At 36.1% G+C, this 24,982-nt stretch overlaps 3 protein-coding genes and 3 pseudogenes across 3 annotated transcripts; all 6 read left to right on the forward strand.

Annotated features, from left to right (window-relative positions):
- Positions 1-1,417: 1,417 nt before the first annotated feature.
- LOC147274688 (phenylacetaldehyde oxime monooxygenase CYP71AN24-like) lies at positions 1,418-3,350 on the forward strand. The gene is made up of 2 exons (XM_086256945.1): positions 1,418-2,499; positions 2,698-3,350. The coding sequence occupies exons 1-2, from the start codon at positions 1,558-1,560 to the stop codon at positions 3,313-3,315; spliced, it is 1,560 nt and encodes a 519-aa protein (XP_086113071.1). The 5' UTR covers positions 1,418-1,557; the 3' UTR covers positions 3,316-3,350.
- A 3,739-nt stretch (positions 3,351-7,089) lies between these two features.
- On the forward strand, positions 7,090-7,744 carry LOC147274689 (phenylacetaldehyde oxime monooxygenase CYP71AN24 pseudogene; annotated as a pseudogene).
- Positions 7,745-11,490: 3,746 nt separating this feature from the next.
- On the forward strand, positions 11,491-12,567 carry LOC147274690 (quinolinate synthase, chloroplastic-like). Its single transcript, XM_086256780.1, has 2 exons — positions 11,491-12,356; positions 12,435-12,567. The coding sequence occupies exons 1-2, from the start codon at positions 11,559-11,561 to the stop codon at positions 12,549-12,551; spliced, it is 915 nt and encodes a 304-aa protein (XP_086112906.1). The 5' UTR covers positions 11,491-11,558; the 3' UTR covers positions 12,552-12,567.
- Positions 12,568-12,670: 103 nt separating this feature from the next.
- Positions 12,671-13,309, forward strand: LOC147274691 (phenylacetaldehyde oxime monooxygenase CYP71AN24 pseudogene; annotated as a pseudogene).
- A 1,170-nt stretch (positions 13,310-14,479) lies between these two features.
- On the forward strand, positions 14,480-16,437 carry LOC147274692 (phenylacetaldehyde oxime monooxygenase CYP71AN24-like). The gene is made up of 2 exons (XM_086257096.1): positions 14,480-15,439; positions 15,694-16,437. Exons 1-2 carry the CDS (start codon positions 14,507-14,509, stop codon positions 16,309-16,311), a joined length of 1,551 nt encoding a protein of 516 aa, XP_086113222.1. The 5' UTR covers positions 14,480-14,506; the 3' UTR covers positions 16,312-16,437.
- Positions 16,438-23,473: 7,036 nt separating this feature from the next.
- Positions 23,474-24,957, forward strand: LOC147274693 (phenylacetaldehyde oxime monooxygenase CYP71AN24 pseudogene; annotated as a pseudogene).
- The last annotated feature ends 25 nt before the right edge of the window (positions 24,958-24,982 follow it).

The raw sequence follows: 24,982 nt of genomic DNA on the forward strand, positions 1-24,982 counted from the left end.
CATCAACAAACAAAACAAACCAACGAAAACCAGAAGAAGTAGTAACAGGAGCAGGTCCCCAAACATCTTTCCACCCATTACCAATTGGTTTTGGATTGGATGCTCTAATTCTATCATGGTCTTGAGCCTACAACAACAAATGAAGTCAAGTCTCAAAGTGATAAATCGTGGGTGAGTGTGTATTGCTAAAAAAAACCAAAGAACAAACCCAGAAAATGAGATTGAGAATTCCTTTTCAATCTCAGAATCCAAAGAGAAAAGAAAGGATTGCTTATTATTCTTACCTCCACTCCTTCGCAGCTGCACAGGGTAAAGCTCATAGTTAGAGAACAAAGAAGGAGATCTGTTTTTTTTTTTTTGCCTAGAATAAAGGAGATTAGAGAGAGAGAGAGAGTACCTAATTAAAATTGGACTTGTTTTTGGTCAAATTAAATTTGGACTTTCATTTTGTTTTTATTTGTTTGGGCCTTTACTCTAAAGAGAGCCCAAGGCAAGCGTTCTACTTACCTTCGGTTTGGGCCCATCCTGATCTAGGCTTATTTGGTTTTTTTTTTTTTTTTTTTTAAGTCAAAAATTAAGTTATAGGGTAATTTTGCATCACACTCGGTCATCCACACTTGTCCGGACTAATTTTATATTACGAATTATTTATGTGTAAGAATTTTTATCCGAATATACTTCTATTGGCATAAAGAATTCTTGTATACAATCTCATGCAAACCAAGTGTGAATGCGAGAATCTTTTTTTTTAAGTCAAAAATTAAGTTATAGGGTAATTTTGCATCACACTCGGTCATCCACACTTGTCCGGACTAATTTTATATTACGAATTATTTATGTGTAAGAATTTTTATCCGAATATACTTCTATTGGCATAAAGAATTCTTGTATACAATCTCATGCAAACCAAGTGTGAATGCGAGAATCACTCTTAAATTATATTTATAACTATGCAAAATGCAAAGATTCCATTTTTTTTCTAATGTGACAATTGGAATAAATAAATAAATGATGAGAAACAAGTTGAATGGCATTGGATGGCAGGTTTTGCTTTCCCTAGTTTGTCTTCATGTACAAAATAATTGCTGCTATTATAATCATAAGGTATACATCAATTAGTTAATGTTTAGAATCCATCTTTTTATAATGTAACAGAGGTGGAATAAATAAATAAATAAATAAATAAATAAATGATGAGAAACAAGTTGACTTCTATGCTGTCTTGTGCATTGGATGGCAGGTTATCCTTACCCTAGTTTGTCTTCATGTACAAAAATAATTGCTGATTTTATAATCATAAGGTATACATCAATTAGGTAATGTGATTTTTCTGCACGATATGTACATGTTAACTTGCTGGGAATGGGATTGATGAGAATTATTATATATATGGTGAGAGTTTCTATAGAAGCATCAGTGTGCATCCGAGAAGACACTGTGTATTGTTGTGTGGTGTGATTTCTTATTTGAATCTCAGTTTTTAATTGCACCTATAAATCCTAACTAGAACTGCTCTATAATTAAGAAGACTCAGATTTCAACTGGCCTGTCAAAAATATGGCAATGGCTCTATTTCTATTACCACCAATGAATCAAATGTGGCAAGAGCTACAAAGGAGCACTCTCTTCAATCTTTTCCTGGTTTCTCTTCTCTTTCTTTCCATACTCATTTTGTTTTCACTGACTAGATCAGGTGGGAAACTCAAATTACCTCCATCCCCAACAAGGTTACCTATAATTGGAAACCTTCATCAACTAGGCACACTCCCACATCGCTCTCTTCGTGCTCTCTCTAACAAGTATGGCCCTCTAATGCTACTACATTTAGGCCAAGTTCCAACCCTGGTAGTTTCATCTGCAGAAATGACCAAGGAAATTATGAAGACTCATGACATTGTTTTCTGCAGCCGGGCCCAGTCTACGGCAGCAAAGATGTTATTCTACGGATGCCAAGATGTGGCGTTTGCTCCTTTTGGGGAGTACTGGAGACAAGTTCGGAAAATCTGTGTTCTCGAACTTCTGAGCCTTAAAAGGGTGCAACAATTTCAGTATGCAAGGGAAGAAGAGACTGCAGAATTGGTCAGCAGGATACGCAAAGCGTGCCTCAGTGAGTCTCCCGTTAATCTAAGTGAGATGCTGATAGGAACCTCCAACAACATAATGTCTAGGTGTATTATTGGACAGAAATTTGAGGAAGAAGAAGGTAATAGCAGGTTTGGAGAGTTATCAAGAAGGTTGGCAATGCAATTAGGGGCTTTCTGTGTTGGAGATTTCTTCCCTTATTTGAGATGGGTTGACAGTCTTAGAGGCTTCATTGCAGGTTTGACAGCAACTGCTACAGAATTAGATGGATTCTTTGATCAGTTGATTGAAGAACATAAGACATCAAAGAGAGATAGTGATCAGCCTAAGGATTTTGTGGATATTCTCCTCCAACTTGGAAATGATGGCATGGCTGAATTTGAGCTCACTTCACACAACCTGAAAGCAATCCTACAGGTCTCTCTCTCTCTCTCTCTCTCTCTCTCTCTCTCTCTCTATATATATATATATATATATGTATCTGTCACTCACATATTCAATGCCTGTTTGTGCTTCTATACAAAGCACTTTTTTGTTGGTCATGTTTCTATACACACGCGCGCACACAATGATGTATATTGGCTGAAATATTTGTGGTCTTTATGGTGATTTTAGGACATGTTTGCGGGAGGAAGTGAAACAACTTCATCAGGGTTGGAATGGTTAATGACAGAACTTGTGAGGAATCCATGTGTGATGGAGAAAGTCCAAGAAGAAGTAAGAAGAGTGGTGGGGAAACAAACAAAGGTGGAAATGAGTGATACCAATGAAATGGAGTACATGAAATGTGTCATCAAAGAAAATCTAAGACTTCATCCTCCAGTTCCACTTTTAGTTCCTCGAGAAACAACTGCTGGTGTAGAATTGGGAGGTTACTATATCCCTGCGAAAACAAGAGTGTTTGTCAATGCATTTGCAATCCAAAGGGACCCCAGATTCTGGGACAGGCCAGAGGAGTTTGTCCCAGAGAGGTTTGAGGGCAACCCAATTGATTTCAAAGGCCAGGACTTCCAGTTCATTCCATTTGGTGGAGGGAGAAGAGGGTGTCCTGGACTCACCTTTGCAGTTGCTTCAGCTGAATATGTGCTTGCCAATCTTTTATATTGGTTTGATTGGAAGTTGCCTAGTGGTGGTAGTGAATTGGCTGAGGCCTTGGATATGACTGAAGCGTCTGGAATCAGTGTCCATAAGAAATCTCCTCTTTATTTGGTGCCAATACCATATTCCGCATGATCCCCTTCATCCAGAGGTTTCATGTTGTTCTTTATTTTTCAATAAGTAGCAGTTGTTGTGATAATGTATGATTCTGATTGACTGTGGTTTTCCACTGGTGGCATGAGAAGTACAAGAAAATGCATAATTGATGCACGTAAGTGTAGTATCTATTGAACACTAAGAATAAATGGGTATATAGAAATGGAAGGAGAGATGAAGCAGTACAAATTACATCACTCTTATCTTGTGTTGATTGGTCCCTTTAATTGGTCATAGGCTATGAATGATCCATGAAATCTTCCAAAAGTTCATTTTGATATTTAATTACTTGTAATTAATTAATTTGTTGGGAGTTTTAGAGAATAATAATGGTCATACCCATGGAGTGTAATTTCGATTTCGAGGAAATTTTCATGAAAATTTCGATTTCGAGGAAATTTTCGTGAAAATTTCGATTAAAATTTCGATAAAATTAGACAAAAACGACGGAAATTACTATCAAAATACAGAAATTTTGAATGAAACTTGACCATATATATGTTTATTTAACATATTATCTACTACATAGATAAAAAAATATTTAAAAAACCAAATTATATAGTAGGTTTCATGTGATATAAGATAAATATAATGCGCGCTGGATGCAAATACTATTAGAAAAATGGGTCACTGATTAATAATTATATAAATAACACCTCATACCCTAAACCCTAAACTATATACCCTTTATATACCATATATCATGTAAGGCTATAACCCTTCATATACCCTATACCATGTAAGGTTATACCCTCTATATACCTTATAAGGCTATACTCTTTATATACCATATACCATATATTATTAAATTTACTCAACTCTACCTTCTAAACCATAAACCATCAACAATAAATCACTCCCTAAACCCTAAATTATATTAAACTTATATACTTACAAACTTATATAAAATTATAAACTTAAATACTCCATAGTGATATTTAGTTTATAAACTTATATAAAATTACTAAACCCATATTATAGTTTTTCTAAAAAAAAAAAAAAATTTATAGTTTAAATTGTTTTAAACTTTTAATTAGGTTTTATTACATTTTTAATACCCTAGTGTCTAACAAAAAAACATATTTATAGGTAGGCACAAAAACGAAAGAACTGGTTCTTTTTCCTCCAAACTTAAATTTTTTTTTTGGTGCCACTTAATACCCATTTCTTAGCATCCAAATTTTTAAAAACTTCTCATTTATAAAGCACAAGTATTAATCCAGATTTTTTATTATTTGTTTGTGGAAGAGAGTGCACACTCCACACAGGCACACATGCAATTTTGGCTTGGAGATGATCAATATATGAAATTAAAGAAAAGAAGTTTAATTAAACAATTTAAACTAGCTAGCTAGGTCGTGGCCGAAAAAACAAAAACTAGCTAGCTAGGTGTGGTGAGTAATCTTAGGCATGAATTATGAGCCTGACATTTGATCACCGGCAAGGCAACATGAAAATGACACGTTCGACTTGAAAGTGACTAGCTAGCTTAGCTAAGGATGCAGACACAGGAGTTTGTGGTTGTGTATGGCCCAAATACAAGCCCTCTTTTACGTGTTCTTCAATCTTGCAATTATTCAAAGTCCTCACAAGTGTGTACCCTCAGTCCCTCACTCACTCACCTTCAGCCTTTAGACCCGAGCTCTCTCTCACTTTCCTCACCGTGCCTCCTCACCAATCGAACTGCCACCGTCCGGCGGCGATGGTAGGCGAGACCACCGGCCATCTCTTCCTTCTTCTTTCCTTTCCCGACCCCAACCTAACCCAGGCAGAGCCGAAGGTCTACTCATGCGATCTCCTAATCCCAGCGGCTTCGCGGCCCAACTCCGAGCTCAATGGGTTCCTCTCTTCGAGCTGAGTTGATCCATGGCCTCCCTTTGCCTCGAAAACCACGCAAGTGGAGTTTTGAAGCTGGAAAACCCGCGACCTTCTCTGTCCGATTCCAGAAACTTTAGCGGCGGGATGAATTCGAAATTTCTACGAAATTTGGGTGAAATTTCGCCAAATTTCGCTGAAATTTAGGTGAAATTTCGTCGAAAGTTTACAAAAATTCACGTGTGGCAGCTTCGAAATTTCGGCCGAAATTTAAGCAAAATTTCGCAGAAAAATTATCGAAAATTAATGGGTATGTTATAAAATTTCAGGGCTCCCCAAAATCGAAAATTTCGGCAAAATTTTCGAAATTTCATTCCTTGGTCATACCTTCAGCAACTCTTTAATTTAACCTTTTTCTTTGTCTTTTCTTTTTTGGGTTCTAAGTTGTACCTCTTGAAACTCTCCTAATAAGCTAATTTTGTTGATTGATAGTTCTATGTATTTCAGTATTCTCTTATGTCAATTGCTTGTCTCATGGCCAAAGTTTAATTAATATGGCTCAAGTACATTTACATTCACCAACTATAGGGTCCATTTCAAATTGGTCTACGAACTATAAAATATTTTAAATTTTCTCATTAACTATAGGGTTCATTTCAAGTTAGTCCATGAACTATAAAATATTTCAAATTTCCCCATTAACTATAGAGTTCATTTCAAGTTGGTCCACGAACTAACAAAAACATACAGAATGGTAGATAAAATCGGGTTGACAAAAAAACTGAACCGAACCAGATTATTTATATATATTTATATATTTTATATTATATAAAAGTTATATATATTGAATAAAAAAGATGTAAGTTTTTTTTTGCACATGTTAGAATTTGAACCCATGACCTTATTAAGAGAGTCAAAGTATGAATTCCCACTACACCACTTAAACACTTATGAAATTCAAGTACATGCAATATATTTATAGGCATACTGATACTTGAAATATAATAATTTATAAAATTAAATATAGTTTATATATCATTCCTTTTTTTTAAGATATTAATTTAGATCTCTATTTAAATATTATCATTGCAAAAAGTCTAAAAATTTTACTAGTTTATATTTTATATAATTTATAGTTTCTATATTGTAAACATATTACTAAAAGTCCAAAACTATAATTTATAATTTATATACTAAAATTATTAGAGTATAGGGTTAATTTTTAAGGTATAAGGTTTCAGACTTTATGGTTTAGTGTATAAGGTTATGGTATAGAATACGAAGTATAATTTTATAAATTATTATATTTCAAGTATCAGTATGCCTATAAATATATTGCATATACTTAAATATCATAAGTGATTAAATGATGTAGTGAGAATTCACACTTTCACTCTCATCAAGTGGTCATGGTTCGAACCCAGCATGTTCCAAAAACACCTTATACCTTTTTTATTCAAAATATATAACTTTTATTTAATAAATAAATAAATATATATAAATAATCCGGTTCAGTTCGGTTGTTTTGTCAATCCGTTTTTGTCTACCATTTTGTATGTTTTTTGTTAATTCGTGAACCAACTTGAAATGAACCCTATAGTTAATGGGAAAATTTGAAATGTTTTATAGTTCGTGGACCAACTTGAAATGAACCCTATAGTTAATGGGGAAATTTGAAATATTTTATAGTTCGTGAACCAACTTAAAATTGACCCTATAATTGGTGGATATAAATGCACTCGTTGCAACAGGCACTTTAAGCATTTCTATATTCAGATAACAATACAATACCTCTAATAGCTGTTTAAAGGTCAGACATATATACATACCTCCATACATAAACGCATGCATCCAATACTTCAAAGGTGAGCTGCTGCTTTATATGACTGAGGAGCAGAGGGTGTTGAACATTTTATGTACTTAATTTCAAGCAGAGGAATGGGCGTACTACCACATTTGCACCAACTGTGGCTAGAGCTACACAGAAGCTTAACCTTCAACACCTTCCTCCTCCTCCTCCTTTTTTATTTTTTCATTTTTCTCATGTTCACTAAATCAAGTGCCAAACTTAACTTAATTACCAAAGCTACCAATAATTGGTAACCTTCACCAGCTAGGCACACAGCCAAACCGCACTCTTCGAGCTCTCTCAGATAAATACGGTCCTCTGCTGCTCATGCAATTAGGCCATGCCCCAACTTTAGTGGTCTCATCTGCAAAATTTGCCAAAGAAATTATGAGGACCCATGACATTGTTTTCTCCAACCGGCCGAAAACTACCGCTGAAGACATTTTGTATTATGGCTGCACAGACATTGGGTTTGCACCCTATGGTGACTACTGGAGACAAGCTAGGAAAATATGTGTTCTTGAGCTTTTGAGCCAGAAGAGAGTGCAGGCATTTCAGTTTGTGAGGGAAGAAGAAGTTGCAGTGTTGGTCAGTAAGATAAGAAAGGCAAGGCTTGCTGGGGCTCATGTCAATCTGAGTGAGATGCTGGTTGCAACCTCAAACAACATAGTTTTTAGAAGTGTGATTGGGAGAAAGTTTTGAGAATATGAGAATAAGTTACAATTTTGGGTGGTAAATCAATAATTAATCTATTTATTTATTCACATTTTCTTCAAATAAAGTTGAGAATTGGCCCATAGTCATTAGTCAGACCTATGATCCTACTATATATCTTCCTATTTTTCTGCTTTTTAGACTAAGAGGGAAGAACCCAAATGGCAAAATCTACCCACCACTATCTCAATAAAGTCTTCCATGCTTCTTTCACTCAGTCTCCTAGACTGCCATTAGTGCAAAGGGTAGACTTGACCCCTTTTTTAAATGCAAAGGGTAAGAATCAAAGAAAAGTGCATGTTCGAAGTGCATGAACATATACTCGTTCATGCACTTCTGTTATGGAAGGCACGAGGAGACTTTCAGAACGTCTACATGATCAACTTTTCTTCTTCCACCTCTAGGCTACGTATGCACTGCTCTTTCATTGTCTCATGTGCTAAGAAATTGCATGCAAGCCACAAAATTGAAAATTCTATATTTAGGGGAAATAAGATGATGACATAAATCAACATTCAATTCTAAAATGTTTGGTGGAAATGATTCATGATTTGGTGGTCAATGATAGCAAACGTTGCACCCATTACAATGCGACAATTGTGCATATATAGTGCCCCATTTTTATTTTATTTTTTGACTGTTCTCTCCTTTTTGTGGCTATAGTTTCCTTTAAGTTTGTCCCGGCTCATATAAATAATTGATGGACCAATTACTTATTCGGTGTAATGGTAAATTCGAATTTTTCTTTCTTCAACAATAAAACAGAAAGAAAAGAAAACAAGATTAACGTAAACCCCACAATACATATATGTCATACCAATTGATTGTTCGTGTACTAGTCATGCATGTTGTCTAAACTTCCAAAGCTTTCCCTCCATGTTACCAAACCACATGTGGACTAGGTATCCCAACAAGTATCTATCAAAGCCCCCAACTTCTAAACTATTTTTATGCTCTTCACTATATATACCTTCGTTGTAGACTTGTAGTTGAGCTAAATCTATTCCGGATTCTAGTACAAATTAGTAGAAACAAAATTAGCAAAGAATTTAAATTCAATTTGACTTGGTAATATCAGAACGCTTAATCCATTTAGAACCATTGTACATTAATATGCACAAAAGTGTTCACCTAAAAAACTTAGGAGCAAGTGAGAAACAAAATACCAAATGGTTGAATTTAGTTCCAAGTGAAAAACAATGCATCAATAATGGCTGAATTTAATTCCAAGTTTATCAAGTAAGTGCATATGCACATCATTAATTAATTTATTAATTACCAAACTGAATGGTTAATGTCGAGAGATGATTTTTGCATCTATATTTGATCTTGAACGAATTTTATATAGGAATCTTTTATGTTAATTTTATATAATTAAGAATCTTTTTATATGTAGAGAATTCTCCTATAAAATTCTGTTAAGATAAATATTTTGTATAAAATTAATATAAAAAATTTTCATATATAATTTCGGCTGGTTTAGAATCTTTAGATGTGGATGACCAAGTGTATCGGCAGGAATCTCTGGGATATGGATAGTCACATCTAGGGCTGGGTTGGTTTGACCGAAAAACCGAGACTGCACCCGAAACCGCTCCAACCGATGCCGAGAATAACCGTACCGGAAAAGAACCGTACCAAGTTATCGGTTTGCCAACCGAACCGGTATATTCGGTTTCGGTTCCGATTCTCAGATCCTAGAACTGTCGATTTACCGAACCAAACCGAACCGAATATATATAACATTTAATTTAAATATTACATTTTTATACATTTCTATACCCTAAAATACCTTTCTATAATACATTTTTATAATTTATATAACAAATAAATAAATTTATAAACCCTAAACCCTATAATTAATAATTTCTATGTTTTTTAATTTATATAATACATTTCTATATAAAAACTAATTAAAAATACCCTAAACCCTACTATTATATCATATCCTAAACAATTTATACCATATAAGTATAAACTAAATACTAAACCCTATATCATATTCATATATCTCATACCCTAAACCCTAAACCCTATTGTGTATTTTAAAAATTTTAAATCTTATACCTTATAAGGCTTATTATATCCTATACCAATATACCATATACAAAATAGTTTAAACTAGTATTAGGTTTTCAATTAAAATAGTTTATATGTGTTTTAACTTTTAATTTGTGTAATTAAAATTTTCATACTCTAAATTGCTAAAAGCCTAAAACTCTACAAACTAAAAATAAAAGTAAAAAAATGAAATTTGGCTTAGTGATGGTTCGACCTCAAGACCACAAGGGAAATGCTGGTGCCTTATCCACCAGACCACAAACTTTTTATACTTATGTTCTTCCAATATATTTATTTATACATATGTTAGATAATAAAATTAAGGCTTTTTTACTCAAATACCACCTGAACTATAAAGGGTGTGCTCAAATACCACCCAAACTTTTTTTCTTGCCAATTTACCACCTGAACTTTCACATATTGGCCAATTTACCACCTACCGTCATTTTAGTTAAATTTTCTGTTTATTTCAAGGGTATTTTCGTCATTTATATTAAAAAAAAAAGCATTTTAAATATTAAAAAAAAAATCTAATTAAACCCCCTAAAAAAAAAAAGGGTATTTCCATTTTCTATTTTTTTAGTTTTTAATTTTTTTTCTAATTATATTTTAAAAAAAGTTTTTAAAATAATAATATTTTTTTATTGTATTCAAGGGCAAAATGGGAAGTTTGAGAAATTTTTTGATGATTTAACAGAAAAATGGATGTTAGGTGGCAAATTAGCACATATTAATAATTTCAAGTGGTAAATTGGCAAGAAAAAAAGTATGAGTGGTATTTGAGCACACCCCCTATAGTTCAGGTGCTATTTAGGTAAAAAAGCCTAAAATTAATATACAATTCACACATTATGTATAAGTCAGTAAGTGTTTAACCTACTAATGTCTTCTTCTTTTTCACATTTGCGCCGCCGCCACTATTATTCTCTCTCTCTCTCTCTCTCTCTCTCTCTCTCTCTCTCTCTCTCTCTCTCTCTCTCTCTCTCTCTCTTTCCTCTCCTCTCCTCTCCTCTCCTCTCCTCTGCAAACCCTCAACTTCCCCAATCTCCAAACACTCTCTCAACTCTCAAGTCTCAACCCATTTGCAGGTACTCAAACCCAAATCCATTCCCCATCCCACCCGACACAAAACTCACGAAAATGCTGTCTTCAATGATCGGTTTGGCCATGGACGACGTCTTGCTGGGAAATTTTTAGGAAATTTTGTTGTTTGGGCTGAATGTGAAATTATGTTGTTTGGGAAATATTTCATCTTTGTGGTTTAATTTTGCTTCTTTTAATTGCCCTTCTGTCTCGCCACCTTCTTGCTCAACCCACCACCGGTCAAGGCCCATTCTGAGCCGAGCCGAGCCGAGCCAAAATGCCGGTCTACCCGAGTGCCGGTTTACCGGCAATCCAGTCCCGGTCCCGATAGACAAAAGGGCCAACCGAGAGGGTTTGGTCCGGTCTTCGGTTTGGGCTTTTCGGCTCGGTAACTGGACCGAATCCACCCCTAGTCACATCACACTACAACATGCTAAAGAGAGAGAGGGAAGTGGGTCCAAAATGCCCAAATATTCCAAATATTGGGACTTTTGGTTTATTTTTATAAAATTGGCGCGCAGTTTGGTATGGGTGGCTGGCTAATGCCTTCGGGTGTTCGGGGCCATACCTTCAATTTCGATTTTATGCCCACCTCGGAAACCCACACATATACATATATAAATGCTCTGCTTCTTTGCTTCTGCCTCCCCCACTCAAAGCCTCGCACTTTAAGGCTCCCCATACTCTCTCTCTCTCTCTGATGGATTCTTCTTCTGCAACAACCATGGCCTTGAGAGCCACCTCCTCTTCTTCATCGTCTTCATCTTCTTCTTCTTCATTTTTCTCCATCTCCCCAAACCATAACAAGCCCAAGTCACTCCCTTTCAAGCTCCAATCTTTCAAACCCCGCCAACCACCCTTTTACAAATCCCTCAAATGTGTGCAGTCCCCACCGCCCGACCCAAACCCATTAACCCACCCGCCCAAAAACCCTAACTCCCCCTTCTCCTGCTCTGCCGCCACCCTCTCACCCTCCTCACAAACCACCGAGCTCGTCCCACTCAAGCTCCACCTCCTCATCTCCGAGTTCCAGTCCCTACCCGACCCGGTCGACAGAGTCAAGCGCCTATTACACTACGCGGCTCTACTCCCTCCGTTTCCCGATTCGGGTCGGGTCGACTCCAACCGCGTCATGGGCTGCACGGCCCAGGTGTGGCTGGAGACCCATATGGACAAAGAGGGCAAGATGAGGTTCTCGGCGGACAGCGATTCCGAGATCACCAAAGGGTTCTGCTCGTGCTTGATTTCGGTGCTCGACGGCGCGACGCCGGAGGAGGTATTGACGGTCAAGACTGACGACTTGGGGTCGCTCAATGTGGGCTTGCCCGGTGCGCAGAGGTCTAGGGTTAACACTTGGCATAATGTGTTGCTCAGTATGCAGAAAAAGACTAAGGCTTTGGTCTCCGAGCGACTGGGGAGGCCGCCGTTCGAACCGTTCCCTTCGCTTGTTATCACCGCCGATGGGATTCAAGCAAAGGGTAGCTTCGCCGAAGCCCAGGTCAGCATGTGGTTCTTTTTGGGTCCTAAAATTTCATTTCTTCTTTGTGCTATTGTTTGAACTCTGTTTTCATTGCAGGCGAGGTATTTGAACCCAGATGAGTCTAAGGTTGAGGAGCTTGTTAATGTGTTGAAGGAGAAGAAAATTGGGGTTGTTGCACATTTTTACATGGACCCAGAAGTTCAGGGTATTTAAACTGCTGCACAGAAGCATTGGCCTCACATTCATATATCGGATTCGTTAGTAATGGCGGATTCAGCTGTGAAGATGGCTAAAGATGGATGCCAATTCATCACAGTTTTGGGTGTTGATTTTAGGACATGTTTGCGGGAGGAAGTGATACAACTTCAACAGGGTTGGAATGGTTAATGACAGAATTTGTGAGGAATCCAAGTGTGATGGAGAAAGTCCAAGAAGAAGTAAGAAGAGTGGTGGGGAAACAAACAAAGGTGGAAATGAGTGATACCAATGAAATGGGGTACATGAAATGTGTCATCAAAGAAAATCTAAGACTTCATCCTCCAGGTCCACTTTTGATTCCTCGAGAAACAACTGCTGGTGTAGAATTGGGAGGTTACTATATCCCTGTGAAAACAAGAGTGTTTGTCAATGCATTTGCAATCCAAAGGGACCCCAGATTCTGGGACAGGCCAGAGGAGTTTGTCCCAGAGAGGTTTGAGGGCAACCCAATTGATTTCGAAGGCCAGGACTTCCAGTTCATTCCATTTGGTGGAGGGAGAAGAGGGTGTCCTGGACTCACCTTTGCAGTTGCTTCAGCTGAATATGTGCTTGCCAACGTTCTATATTGGTTTGATTGGAAGGTGCCTAGTGGTGGTAGTGAATTGGCTGAGGCCTTGGATATGACTGAAGTTTCTGGACTCACTGTTCATAAGAAATCTCCTCTTTATTTGGTGCCAATACTATACTCCGCATAATCCCCTTCATCCAGAGAACAAACCCAGAAAATGAGATTGAGAATTCCTTTTCAATCTCAGAATCCAAAGAGAAAAGAAAGGATTGCTTATTATTCTTACCTCCACTCCTTCGCAGCTGCACAGGGTAAAGCTCATAGTTAGAGAACAAAGAAGGAGATCTGTTTTTTTTTTTTTTTTTTTGCCCAGAATAGAGGAGATTAGAGAGAGAGAGAGAGAGAGAGAGTACCTAATTAAAATTGGACTTGTTTTTGGTCAAATTAAATTTGGACTTTCATTTTGTTTTTATTTGTTTGGGCCTTTACTCTAAAGAGAGCCCAAGGCAAGCGTTGTACTTACCTTAGGTTTGGGCCCATCCTGATCTAGGCTTATTTGGTTTTCTTTTTTTTTTTTTTAAGTCAAAAATTAAGTTATAGGGTAATTTTGCATCACACTCGGTCATCCACACTTGTCCGAACTAATTTTATCATCCACACTTGTCCGGACTAATTTTATATTACGAATTATTTATGTGTAAGAATTTTTATCCCAATATACTTCTATTGGCATAAAGAATTTTTGTATGCAATCTCATACAAACCAAGTGTGAATGCGAGAATCACTTTTAAATTATATTTATAAGTATGCAAAATGCTAAGATTCCATTTTTTTTCTAATGTGACAATTGGAATAAATAAATAAATGATGAGAAACAAGTTGAATGGCATTGGATGGCAGGTTTTGCTTTCCCTAGTTTGTCTTCATGTACAAAATAATTGCTGCTATTATAATCATAAGGTATACATCAATTAGTTAATGTTTAGAATCCATCTTTTTATAATGTAACAGAGTTGGAATAAATAAATAAATAAATGATGAGAAACAAGTTGACTTCTATGCTGTCTTGTGCATTGGATGGCAGGTTATCCTTACCCTAGTTTGTCTTCATGTACAAAAATAATTGCTGATTTTATAATCATAAGGTATACATCAATTAGGTAATGTGATTTTTCTGCACGATATGTACATGTTAACTTGCTGGGAATGGGATTGGTGAGAATTATTATATATATGGTGAGAGTTTCTATAGAAGCATCAGTGTGCATCCGAGAAGACACTGTGTATTGTTGTGTGGTGTGATTTCTTATTTGAATCTCAGTTTTTAATTGCACCTATAAATCCTAACTAGAACTGCTCTATAATTAAGAAGACTAAGATTTCAAGTGGCCTGTCAAAAATATGGGAATGGCTCTATTACCACTGTTGAGTCAATTGTGGCAAGAGCTACAACGGAGCACTCTCTTCAATCTTTTCCTGGTTTCTCTTCTCTTTCTTTCCATACTCATTTTGTTTTCACTGACTAGATCAGGTGGGAAACTCAAATTACCTCCATCCCCAACAAGGTTACCTATAATTGGAAACCTTCATCAACTAGGCACACTCCCACATCGCTCTCTTCGTGCTCTCTCTAACAAGTATGGCCCTCTAATGCTACTACATTTAGGCCAAGTTCCAACCCTGGTAGTTTCATCTGCAGAAATGACCAAGGAAATTATGAAGACTCATGACATTGTTTTCTCCAGCCGGGCCCAGTCTACGGCAGCAAAGATGTTATTCTACGGATGCCAAGATGTGGGGTTTGCTCCTTATGGGGAGTACTGGAGACAAGTTCGGAAAATCTGTGTTCTCGAACTTCTGACCCTTAAAAGGGTGCAACAATTTCAGTATGCAAGGGAAGAAGAGGTGCAACAATTGGTCAGCAGGATACGCAAAGCGTGCCTCAGTGAGTCTCCCGTTAATCTAAGTGAGATGCTGATAGGAACCACCAACAACATACTGTCTAGGTGTATTATTGGACAGAAATTTGAGGAAGAAGATGGTAATAGCAGGTTTGGAGAGTTATCAAGAAGGTTGGCAATGCAATTAGGGGCTTTCTGTGTTGGAGATTTCTTCCCTTATTTGAGATGGGTTGACAGTCTTAGAGGCTTCATTGCAGGTTTGAAAGCAACTGCTACAGAATTAGATGGATTCTTTGATCAGTTGATTGAAGAACATAAGACATCAAAGGGAGATGGTGATCAGCCTAAGGATTTTATGGATATTCTCCTCCAACTTGTTGATGGCATGCCTGAATTTGAGCTCACTTCAGACGACCTGAAAGCAATCCTACAGGTCTCTCTCTCTCTCTCTCTCTCTCTCTCTCTCTCTCTCTCTCTCTCTCTCTCTCTCTCTCTCTCTCTCTCTCTCTCTCTCTCTCTCTCTCTCTCTCTCTCTATATATATATATATGTATCTGTCACTCACATATTCAATGCCTGTTCGTGCTTCTATACAAAGCACTTTTTTGTTGGTCATGTTTCTATACACACGCGCGCACACAATGATGTATATTAGCTGAAATATTTGTGGTCTTTATGGTGATTTTAGGACTTGTTTGTGGGAGGAAGTGATACAACTTCAACAGTGATGGAATGGTTAATGACAGAACTTGTGAGGAATCCAAGTGTGATGGAGAAAGTCCAAGAAGAAGTAAGAAGAGTGGTGGGGAAACAAACAAAGGTGGAAATGAGTGATACCAATGAAATGGGGTACATGAAATGTGTCATCAAAGAAAATCTAAGACTTCATCCTCCTGGTCCACTTTTGATTCCTCGAGAAACAACTGCTGGTGTAGAATTGGGAGGTTACTATATCCCTGCGAAAACAAGAGTGTTTGTCAATGCATTTGCAATCCAAAGGGACCCCAGATTCTGGGACAGGCCAGAGGAGTTTGTCCCAGAGAGGTTTGAGGGCAACCCAATTGATTTCAAAGGCCAGGACTTCCAGTTCATTCCATTTGGTGGAGGGAGAAGAGGGTGTCCTGGAATCACCTTTGCACTTGCTTCAGCTGAATATTTGGTTGCCAACCTTCTATATTGGTTTGATTGGAAGTTGCCTAGTGGTGGTAGTGAATTGGCTGAGGCCTTGGATATGACTGAAGCGTCTGGACTCACTGTCCGTAAGAAATCTCCTCTTTATTTGGTGCCAATACCATACTCCGCATAATCCCCTTCATCCAGAGGTTTCATGTTGTTCTTTATTTTTCAATAAGAAGCAGTTGTTGTGATAATGTATGATTCTGATTGAAATAAAAAATAAATAAATAAAACTCAGAATGACTGTGGTTTTCCACTGGTGGCATGAGAAGTACAAGAAATAGCATAATTGATGCATGTAAGTGTAGTATCTGTTGAACACTAAGAATAAATGGGTATATAGAAATGGAAGGAGAGATGAAGTAGTACAAATTACATCACTCTTATCTTGTGTTGATTGGTCCCTTTAATTGGTCATAGGCTATGAATGATCCATGAAATCTTCCAAAAGTTCATTTTGATATTTAATTACCTGTAATTAATTAATTTGTTGGGAGTTTTAGAGAATAATAATGGTCATACCTTCAGTAACTAGGGGTGGACGTTTAAACCGGAAACCGAGTGCACCGAATCGAACCGGGGGGAAAAAACCGTAAAAAACCGCTTTGACCAAAACTGGTCAACACCGGGTCAAAACTGGACTGGACCGGTCCAATCCAGTTCCGGTCCGGTTTTTCACTTCCCAGAATATATTTTGACCGTTTAATTAATATGTATTTTTTATTTTTATATATATTTAATTTTTATACACATTTTTACACGCATTTTTACATACATTTTTACACATATTTTACACATTTTAGATAATAAAATTAATATTAACTTAGCTATATTTTAGACCCTAAAATATATTTTATATAACCATATGGCATATTATTCTATATATATAATAATGTTTTAGTATATAATTTTAGTTATACTTTTTATAATAAAATTAGTATATTTTTTATACTCTATAATCTATATACTAAACCATATATAGTATATACTAAAATTATTATAGTTATAGGATATAGTATATAGTTAATTAGTTATAAACTTCTAATAGAGGAAATTATGTATTATGGTTTAGGGTTTAAAGTTTAAAAGAAACCCTATAATCTAATAATATATACCGTAAACTCTAAAAGTAATGAGTATATAACATTAATAACTAGGGGTGGGCGCGGTGCAGTTCAACTCACTTTTCCCCAGGAACCGTGCGCCGCGCCAGACATTAATACACGGTGCGGTTCGGTGCTTAAACCCGTGAAAGAAATAAAAAAACCAAACCATTCAAGGTGCAGTGCGGTGCAGTTCTCCACCGCGGTTCTGGGCCTAATGGGCTATTATTCAGATTAGCACTTTTGGGCCTCACATTTATTTTTTTAAGCCTAAGCCCAATTATTTAATGATGCAAACTCATCCTAATTAACAAGTTTTGGCAACAAAAAAACAAATTTACAAGTTAATTCAATGAACTTAACCAAAAAGACTCACACACTAAACTTTGCTTAACCTGCTTAGTACTTAAAACTTAAAAGTTAAAAACAAAATCAATTATATAAGTATACAACCAATGACTACAACTACAAGTTAAGAACCTGTTTAAAACAAAGTTACTAACTAAAATTATATACTAAAACATTATTAATTTATTATTATATTATATATCTAGAAAATAGGTCATACGGTTATATAAAATATATTTTAGGGTCTAAACCCAAAATATAGCTATGTTAATATTAATTATAATATTTTATTAGGGTTTAGGGTTTATGGTCTAAAATGTATAAAAATGTGTACAAAAAGTGTATAAAAAGTATATAATAATGGTATAAATATATATAAAATGGTGTATATATATATATATAAATATATTTTTTGCAAGTATGCGGTGCGGTTCGGTTCGGTGCGGTTAAATAAGGTGTAGAACCGGAACCGGAGAGAACCGGTGCGGTTCGGTTTTTTTTTGCGGTGTTCACTTTTTTTGTCAATGCAGTTTTTTGGCGGTGCGGTTCGGCCAGTTTTGGCGGTGCGCGGTTAAAATGCCCACCCCTACTAATAACTATATAAGTATATAAACCCAATTAGACTCATAGTCAACTATAAGTCTATAACCCTATACCCTAATACAATTATAACCATATACCGTAAACTATATTAATTAGTTAATTACTCTATACATATATTATATATAAGTAATAAGTATATAAGTATATAACATATATAACTATATACCCAATTGAAATCTCAATTAGACTCATAGTCAACTATAACCCTATATCCTAATACATTATAACCAAGGAATGAAATTTCGAAAATTTCGGCGAAATTTCGCCGAAATTTTCGTTTTTTTGGGATACCGAAATTTTATCACATATCCCTTATTTTTCGTAAAAATTTCGACGAAATTTTGGTAATTTCGCCAAAATTTCGCTTAAATTTTGCCCGAAATTTCGATTATAGAACTGGTATGTTTTTGTAAAATTTCTCCAAATTTCATCGAAATTTCGCCGAAATTTGACGAAATTTGGGCGAAATTTAGCGAAATTTCGCTGTAACTTACCGAAGTCACAAAGCCCAATCTTCACTAACAGTCTAACACTCTAGCAGCAGCCACCAGAGGAAGAGAGGAGAGGAAAGGCGAGCTGGCCTCGTCGCCAAATGTCGTCGGAGGCGGCAGATCGGAGGGTGATTGAGGAGGGAAGAGAGAGAAGAGATTGGGGAAGGAGAGGATATCGGGGAGGGAGAGGAGGAAGGAGGAAGGAAGAAATCATGGAGGGAAAGGGAGGAGAGAAGACTGCGCAGGTCTGGGAGAGAGAAATGAGGGAAGAGGAAGTCACTGCAACTCTGCAAGGTGGAAAAAGTCACGGGCAAGGAGGGAAGGAAAGAAAGAAGAAAAAAGAAAAGGAAAGGAAAGGAAAGAGAAAAAAAGAAAGAAAAAAAAAAAAAAAAAAAAAAGGAATTCATGGCCGAAAAAAAACATTTTGATTACGCACTACTGCACTAGATAAAGATCATAAGTCTAAGACTAGTCAATGTTATACATTATAGCTTTTTGTTTTTTTATTTTTTGACCAAATACATTATAGCTTTTGACTACACAATAGTAGGCACTCTAGTTTATCATTGACTATTCAAAATATATGTAACTTAAATTATGTTTCTCAATCAAGATGAATGACACATTCATACTTGTATCTATTTGATCACGCTGGATTTTAAAAAAAAAAACAAAAATTACTCATCTTCATGAAGGAAAGAAAAAAAAAAAAAGGAAAAAGAAAGAAAGAAAAGGCTTTAGGTTTGATTGGGGTTTGAAGCCTTTGGGCAATTGGAAAGAAAAAAAAAAGTTTGAGATTTCGTTTGAGGTTTGGTTTGGCTCTTTTGAAGTTTCTCTTAGTTGTTTTTAAATCCTAAACCCCAATACATTTTTATATAAAAAATAATTAAAAATGCCCTAAAAGGCTTAAATTATAATATCTTATATCATATCATAAATAATATAGAGTATATAAGGTTTAGTGCATAGATAATATAGAATATACTAATTTCATTTATTCATTATACTAATTTCATATAACAATATTTACTTCCAGCGCGTATTATATTCATCCTATATCACATGAAATCTATTATATAATTTGATTTCTTCAATATTTTTTATCAATATATTAGATAATATGTTAAATAAACATATGGTCAAGTTTCATTCAAAATTTCCGTATTTTGATAGAAATTTTCGTCGTTTTTGTCTAATTTTGTCGAAATCGAAATTTTTATCGAAATTTCCACGAAAATTTCCGTCGAAATTTCCATCGAAAATTTCCTCGAAACCGAAATTTTACTCCTTGATATACCCTAAACTATATTAATTAGTTAATTACTCTATATATATATATATATATTATATAAGTAATAAGTATATAACATATATAATTATATAAGTATATAAAACCAATTGAAACCCCAATTAGACTCATAGTCAACTATAACCCTATACCCTAATAAAATTATAACTATATACCCTAAACTATATTAATTAGTTAATTACTCTATAGTCTCTATACATATATTATATATAAGTAATAAGTATATAAGTATATAACATATATAATTATATAAGTATATAAACCCAATTGAAACCCCAATTAGACTTATAGTCAACTATAACCATATACCCTAAATTATATTAATTACTCTATACATATATAACATATATAACTAATTAACTATATAAGTATAACTATATAACCACAATTGAAACCCCAATGAAAATTAAAACCCCAATTTAATTACAAAACTCAAACAGACTGAAGTCACTAAACAAGTAAACGGTCAAACTGTTTCATTTTGACTGACTCGAAAACTTCAAACTCAATTCAAAGACTCGAAGTCTGAAAGAGTGAAAGACTGAAACCCTCAGGTCCCTCACGCCGCAGCCCGAGCCCGCAGTCACTCACTCACTCAAACCCCCAACTCGGCGACTCAGACTTCAGACAGCAGCCTGCAAGCCCGCATACATCACGCCGCAGCCCACAGTCACGCAGACCGCAGTCACCCCTCAGTCACGCCGTCGCGGTCTTCCTCACGCAGTCACGCCGTCGCGATCTTCCTCTTGCAGACAGCCCTTACCTCTTTTCCCGTCGCCGTCGCCGTCGCCGTGGCGATCTTCCTCTCACGACCAGTCCGTCGACTCGTCTCTTGATCTCGCCTCTCGACCCGTGGGTAAGTTCTCTCATCACTCATCACTCATATCTCAGTATCTCGGGTTAGATTTTGGGTTAGATTTAGGGTTAGGTTTAGGGTTTGATTTGGGGATTTCGGGTTTGATTTTCTGATTTACTAGATTTACTGATTTTTCTTCTGTTTTCTTATTTGGGGTTTAAGAATCTGAGCATTGTAGCTCAAAATTAAGTTAAACAAACTTTGGGTCAAGCTTTTATAGTGTATTTGATGGTTAACTGAGATATTAAGCCTATGATTATTACTCTAAGAGGAAAAAAAACGAAATGCTCATCTGGGTTGATCGATCTTTCAGAGGAAATGTGTTCTTAACGCTTAGACTGAAATGATTCTTTTTCCTTTTCAAAATGATGGCCATTATGTTCTTTAAGGGTTTAGGCTGAACTCTGTATTAAAGTGGTAATATCTGTATCTTTCTATCACCTTCCTGGTTACTGGCTAGCATGTCTTAGTATGGTAATATTCTAAACATGGTATGTGTTTTTGTGATATTGCAGAAAGCAATCTTTGTAATTTCGACGACGAGTCTGATTTGGACAATGGATTGAACCCAAAAGATGGGAGCGTAGAGGGTTGCCTTTGGGCCGGTGAATGCAAGGACAGAGAGGAGTGTGGCCCAATGTGTGCTACCATGTTGATGGGGATTTTAAAATTTTTTTTGGCCCAATAGTGAGGCCCAGTCCCAAACAGTAAACTGGACTGAACTGGAACTGTTCCAGTTCAGTTTGGTCCAGTTCTGAGCCAAAATTTTCAATTCTATAGTACTGGACTGGACTGGATTAGTTATACAGTCCAATGTACAGTTTGGGGTGAGCACTAGACTGTACTGGACTGTGCCCACCCCTATCAGTAACTCTTTAATTTAACCTTTTTCTTTGTCTTTTCTTTTTTGGGTTCTAAGTTGTACCTCTTGAAACTCTCCTAATAAGCTAATTTTGTTGATTGATAGTTCTATGTATTTTAGTATTCTCTGATGTCAATTGCTTGTCTCATGGCCAAAGTTTAATTAATATGGCTTAAGTACATTTACATCCACCAACTATAAGGTCCATTTCAAATTGGTCCACGAACTATAAAATATTTCAAATTTTCTCATTAACTATAGAGTTCATTTCAAGTTGCTCCACGAACTATAAAACATTTCAAATTTCCCCATTAACTATAGAGTTCATTTTAAGTTGGTCCACGAAGTAACAAAAAACATACAGAATGGTAGACAAAATCGGGTTGACAAAAAAACTGAACCGAACCAGATTATTTATATATATTTATATATTTTATATTATATAAAAGTTATATATATTGAATAAAAAAGATGTAAGTTGTTTTTTGCACATGTTGGGATTTGAACCCATGACCTTGTGAGGAGAGTCAAAGTATGAATTCCCACTACACCACTTAACCACTTATGAAATTCAAGTACATGCAATATATTTATAGGCATACTGATACTTGAAATATAATAATTTATAAAATTAAATATAGTTTATATATCATTCCTTTTTTTAAAGATATTATTTTAGATCTCTATTTAAATATTATCATTGCAAAAAGTCTAAAAATTTTAATAGTTTATATTTTATATAATTTATAGTTTCTATATTGTAAACATATTACTAAAAGTCCAAAACTATAATTTATAATTTATATACTAAAATTATTCCCGTTCGGGAGGATTGAACATACTTTCTGCACCCGCGACACCTCTATCTCTAAAGAGAGACAAGCTGGCTTGTTCTGCAACGGGACAGTGTTAAAAAACAGCGTTATCCCGAGAAGCGTCGTCAGAGTATAGGGTTAATTTTTAGGGTATAAGGTTTCAGACTTTATGGTTTAGTGTATAAGGTTATGGTATAGAATACGAATTATAATTTTATAAATTATTATATTTCAAGTATCAGTATGTCTATAAATATATTGCATATACTTAAACATCATAAGTGACTAAATGGTGTAGTGAGAATTCACATTTTCACTCTTCTCAAGTGGTCATGGGTTCGAACCCAGCATGTTCCAAAAACACCTTATACCTTTTTTATTCAAAATATATAACTTTTATTTAATAAATAAAAAAATATATATAAATAATCCGGTTCGGTTCAGTTTTTTTGTCAATCCGGTTTTGTCTACCATTCTGTATTTTTTTTGTTAGTTCGTGGACCAACTTGAAATGAACTCTATAGTTAATGGGGAAATTTGAAATATTTTATAATTCGTGGACCAACATGAAATTGACCCTATGCTTGATGGATATAAATGTACTTGTTGTAGCAGGCACTTTAAGCATTTCTATATTCAGATAACAATACAATACCTCTAATAGCTGTTTAAAGGTCAGACATATATACATACCTCCATACATAAACGCATGCATCCAATACTTCAAAGGTTAGCTGCTGCTATATATGACTGAGGAGCAGAGGGTGTTGATAATTTTATGTACTTAATTTCAAGCAGAGGAAATGGGCGTACTACCACATTTGCACCAACTGTGGCTAGAGCTACACAGAAGCTTAACCTTCAACACCTTCCACCTCCTCCTTTTTTATTTTTTCATTTTTCTCATGTTCACTAAATCAAGTGCCAAACTTAACTTACCACCATCCCCACCAAACTTACCAATAATTAGTAACCTTCACCAGCTAGGCACACAGCCACACCGCACTCTTCGAGCTCTCTCAGATAAATATGGTCCTCTGCTTCTCATGCAATTAGGCCATGCCCCAACTTTAGTGGTCTCATCTGCAAAATTTGCCAAAGAAATTATGAGGACCCATGACATTGTTTTCTCCAACTGGCCGAAAACTACCGCTGAAGACATTTTGTATTATGGCTGCACAGACATTGGGTTTGCACCCTATGGTGACTACTGGAGACAAGCTAGGAAAATATGTGTTCTTGAGCTTTTGAGCCAGAAGAGAGTGCAGGCATTTCAGTTTGTGAGGGAGGAAGAAGTTGCAGTGTTGGTCAGTAAGATAAGAAAGGCAAGGCTTGCTGGAGCTCATGTCAATCTGAGTGAGATGCTGGTTGCAACCTCAAACAACATAGTTTTTAGATGTGTGATTGGGAGAAAGTTTTGAGGAGAAAAATGGTAAGAGCAGATTTGGAGAACTCTCAAGGAAGGTGATGGAACAACTCACAGCTTTCAGTTTGGGAGATTATTTCCCTTATCTGGGATGGCTTGACCTCCTTACAGGATTAATTGTGCGCCTTAACGCAACCTTTAGAGCATTGGACTGTTTTTTGAATCAGGTGGTTGAAGAACATAGGGCAGTGAAAGCAAAAGGGCATAACCACCAGTACTCTTTCAAGAAAGACTTTGTGGATATTCTCCTCCAACCCCAAAAGCATGGCATGGATGGTTTTGAGCTCACTCAAGAAAACCTCAAAGCAATTCTGATGGTCCCTCTCTCTTTCCCTCTCTATCTCTATATATCTAGATAAAGAAATTATTTTTTTTGTCAAATATCCGGCACGTTGCAAGCTAGACTGTAAATTTGGACTATGTATTCAAACCAAAATCTACTCAAATTGTCGGTCTGGGAACATAACATAACGTACCAAAGTGTTTGATAGAACATTCCCTCTATCTAGAGAATCATCAAAGAAACTCTAAGACTTCACCCACCCGCTCCTCTTTTGTTACCTAGAGAATCATCTGTCTCTGTAAAATTGCAAGGTTATGACATTCTTCCAAAAACTAGAGTTTATGTCAATGCATGGGCAATCCAAAGAGACCCCAAGTTTTGGGAGAGGCCAGAGGAGTTTGTTCCAGAGAGGTTTGTGAACAGCCTGATTGATTTCAAAGGACAAGACCAGTTCCAGTATATCCCATTTGGTGGAGGAAGAAGGGCTTGTCCTGGTTTGACATTTAGGATTGGAATATGTGATTGCCAACCTCTTGTACTGGTTTGATTGGAAGGTCCCAGATGGCAAAATGGGGAGAGAGTTGGACATGAGTGAAGTCAATGGCCTTACTGTTCATAAGAAAGTTCCTCTTCTTCTTGTTCCAGTACCATACTCATTGATTCATCACTTGAGAGAATGATGATGGGCGCCATATATGAGGGATT

The sequence above is a fragment of the Dryas octopetala genome, chromosome 9 (genome assembly GCF_963921425.1).
Source record: "Dryas octopetala chromosome 9, drDryOcto1.1, whole genome shotgun sequence".
Taxonomy (NCBI): Eukaryota; Viridiplantae; Streptophyta; class Magnoliopsida; order Rosales; family Rosaceae; genus Dryas; species Dryas octopetala.

Coding starts and splice junctions, on each gene's coding strand:
- LOC147274688 (XM_086256945.1), top strand. CDS start 1,558: ATGGCAATGGCTCTATTTCTATTACCACCAATGAATCAAATGTGGCAA. Junction 2,500..2,697: donor ACCTGAAAGCAATCCTACAG/GTCTCTCTCTCT, acceptor TGGTGATTTTAG/GACATGTTTGCGGGAGGAAG.
- LOC147274690 (XM_086256780.1), top strand. CDS start 11,559: ATGGATTCTTCTTCTGCAACAACCATGGCCTTGAGAGCCACCTCCTCT. Junction 12,357..12,434: donor GTAGCTTCGCCGAAGCCCAG/GTCAGCATGTGG, acceptor TTTTCATTGCAG/GCGAGGTATTTGAACCCAGA.
- LOC147274692 (XM_086257096.1), top strand. CDS start 14,507: ATGGGAATGGCTCTATTACCACTGTTGAGTCAATTGTGGCAAGAGCTA. Junction 15,440..15,693: donor ACCTGAAAGCAATCCTACAG/GTCTCTCTCTCT, acceptor TGGTGATTTTAG/GACTTGTTTGTGGGAGGAAG.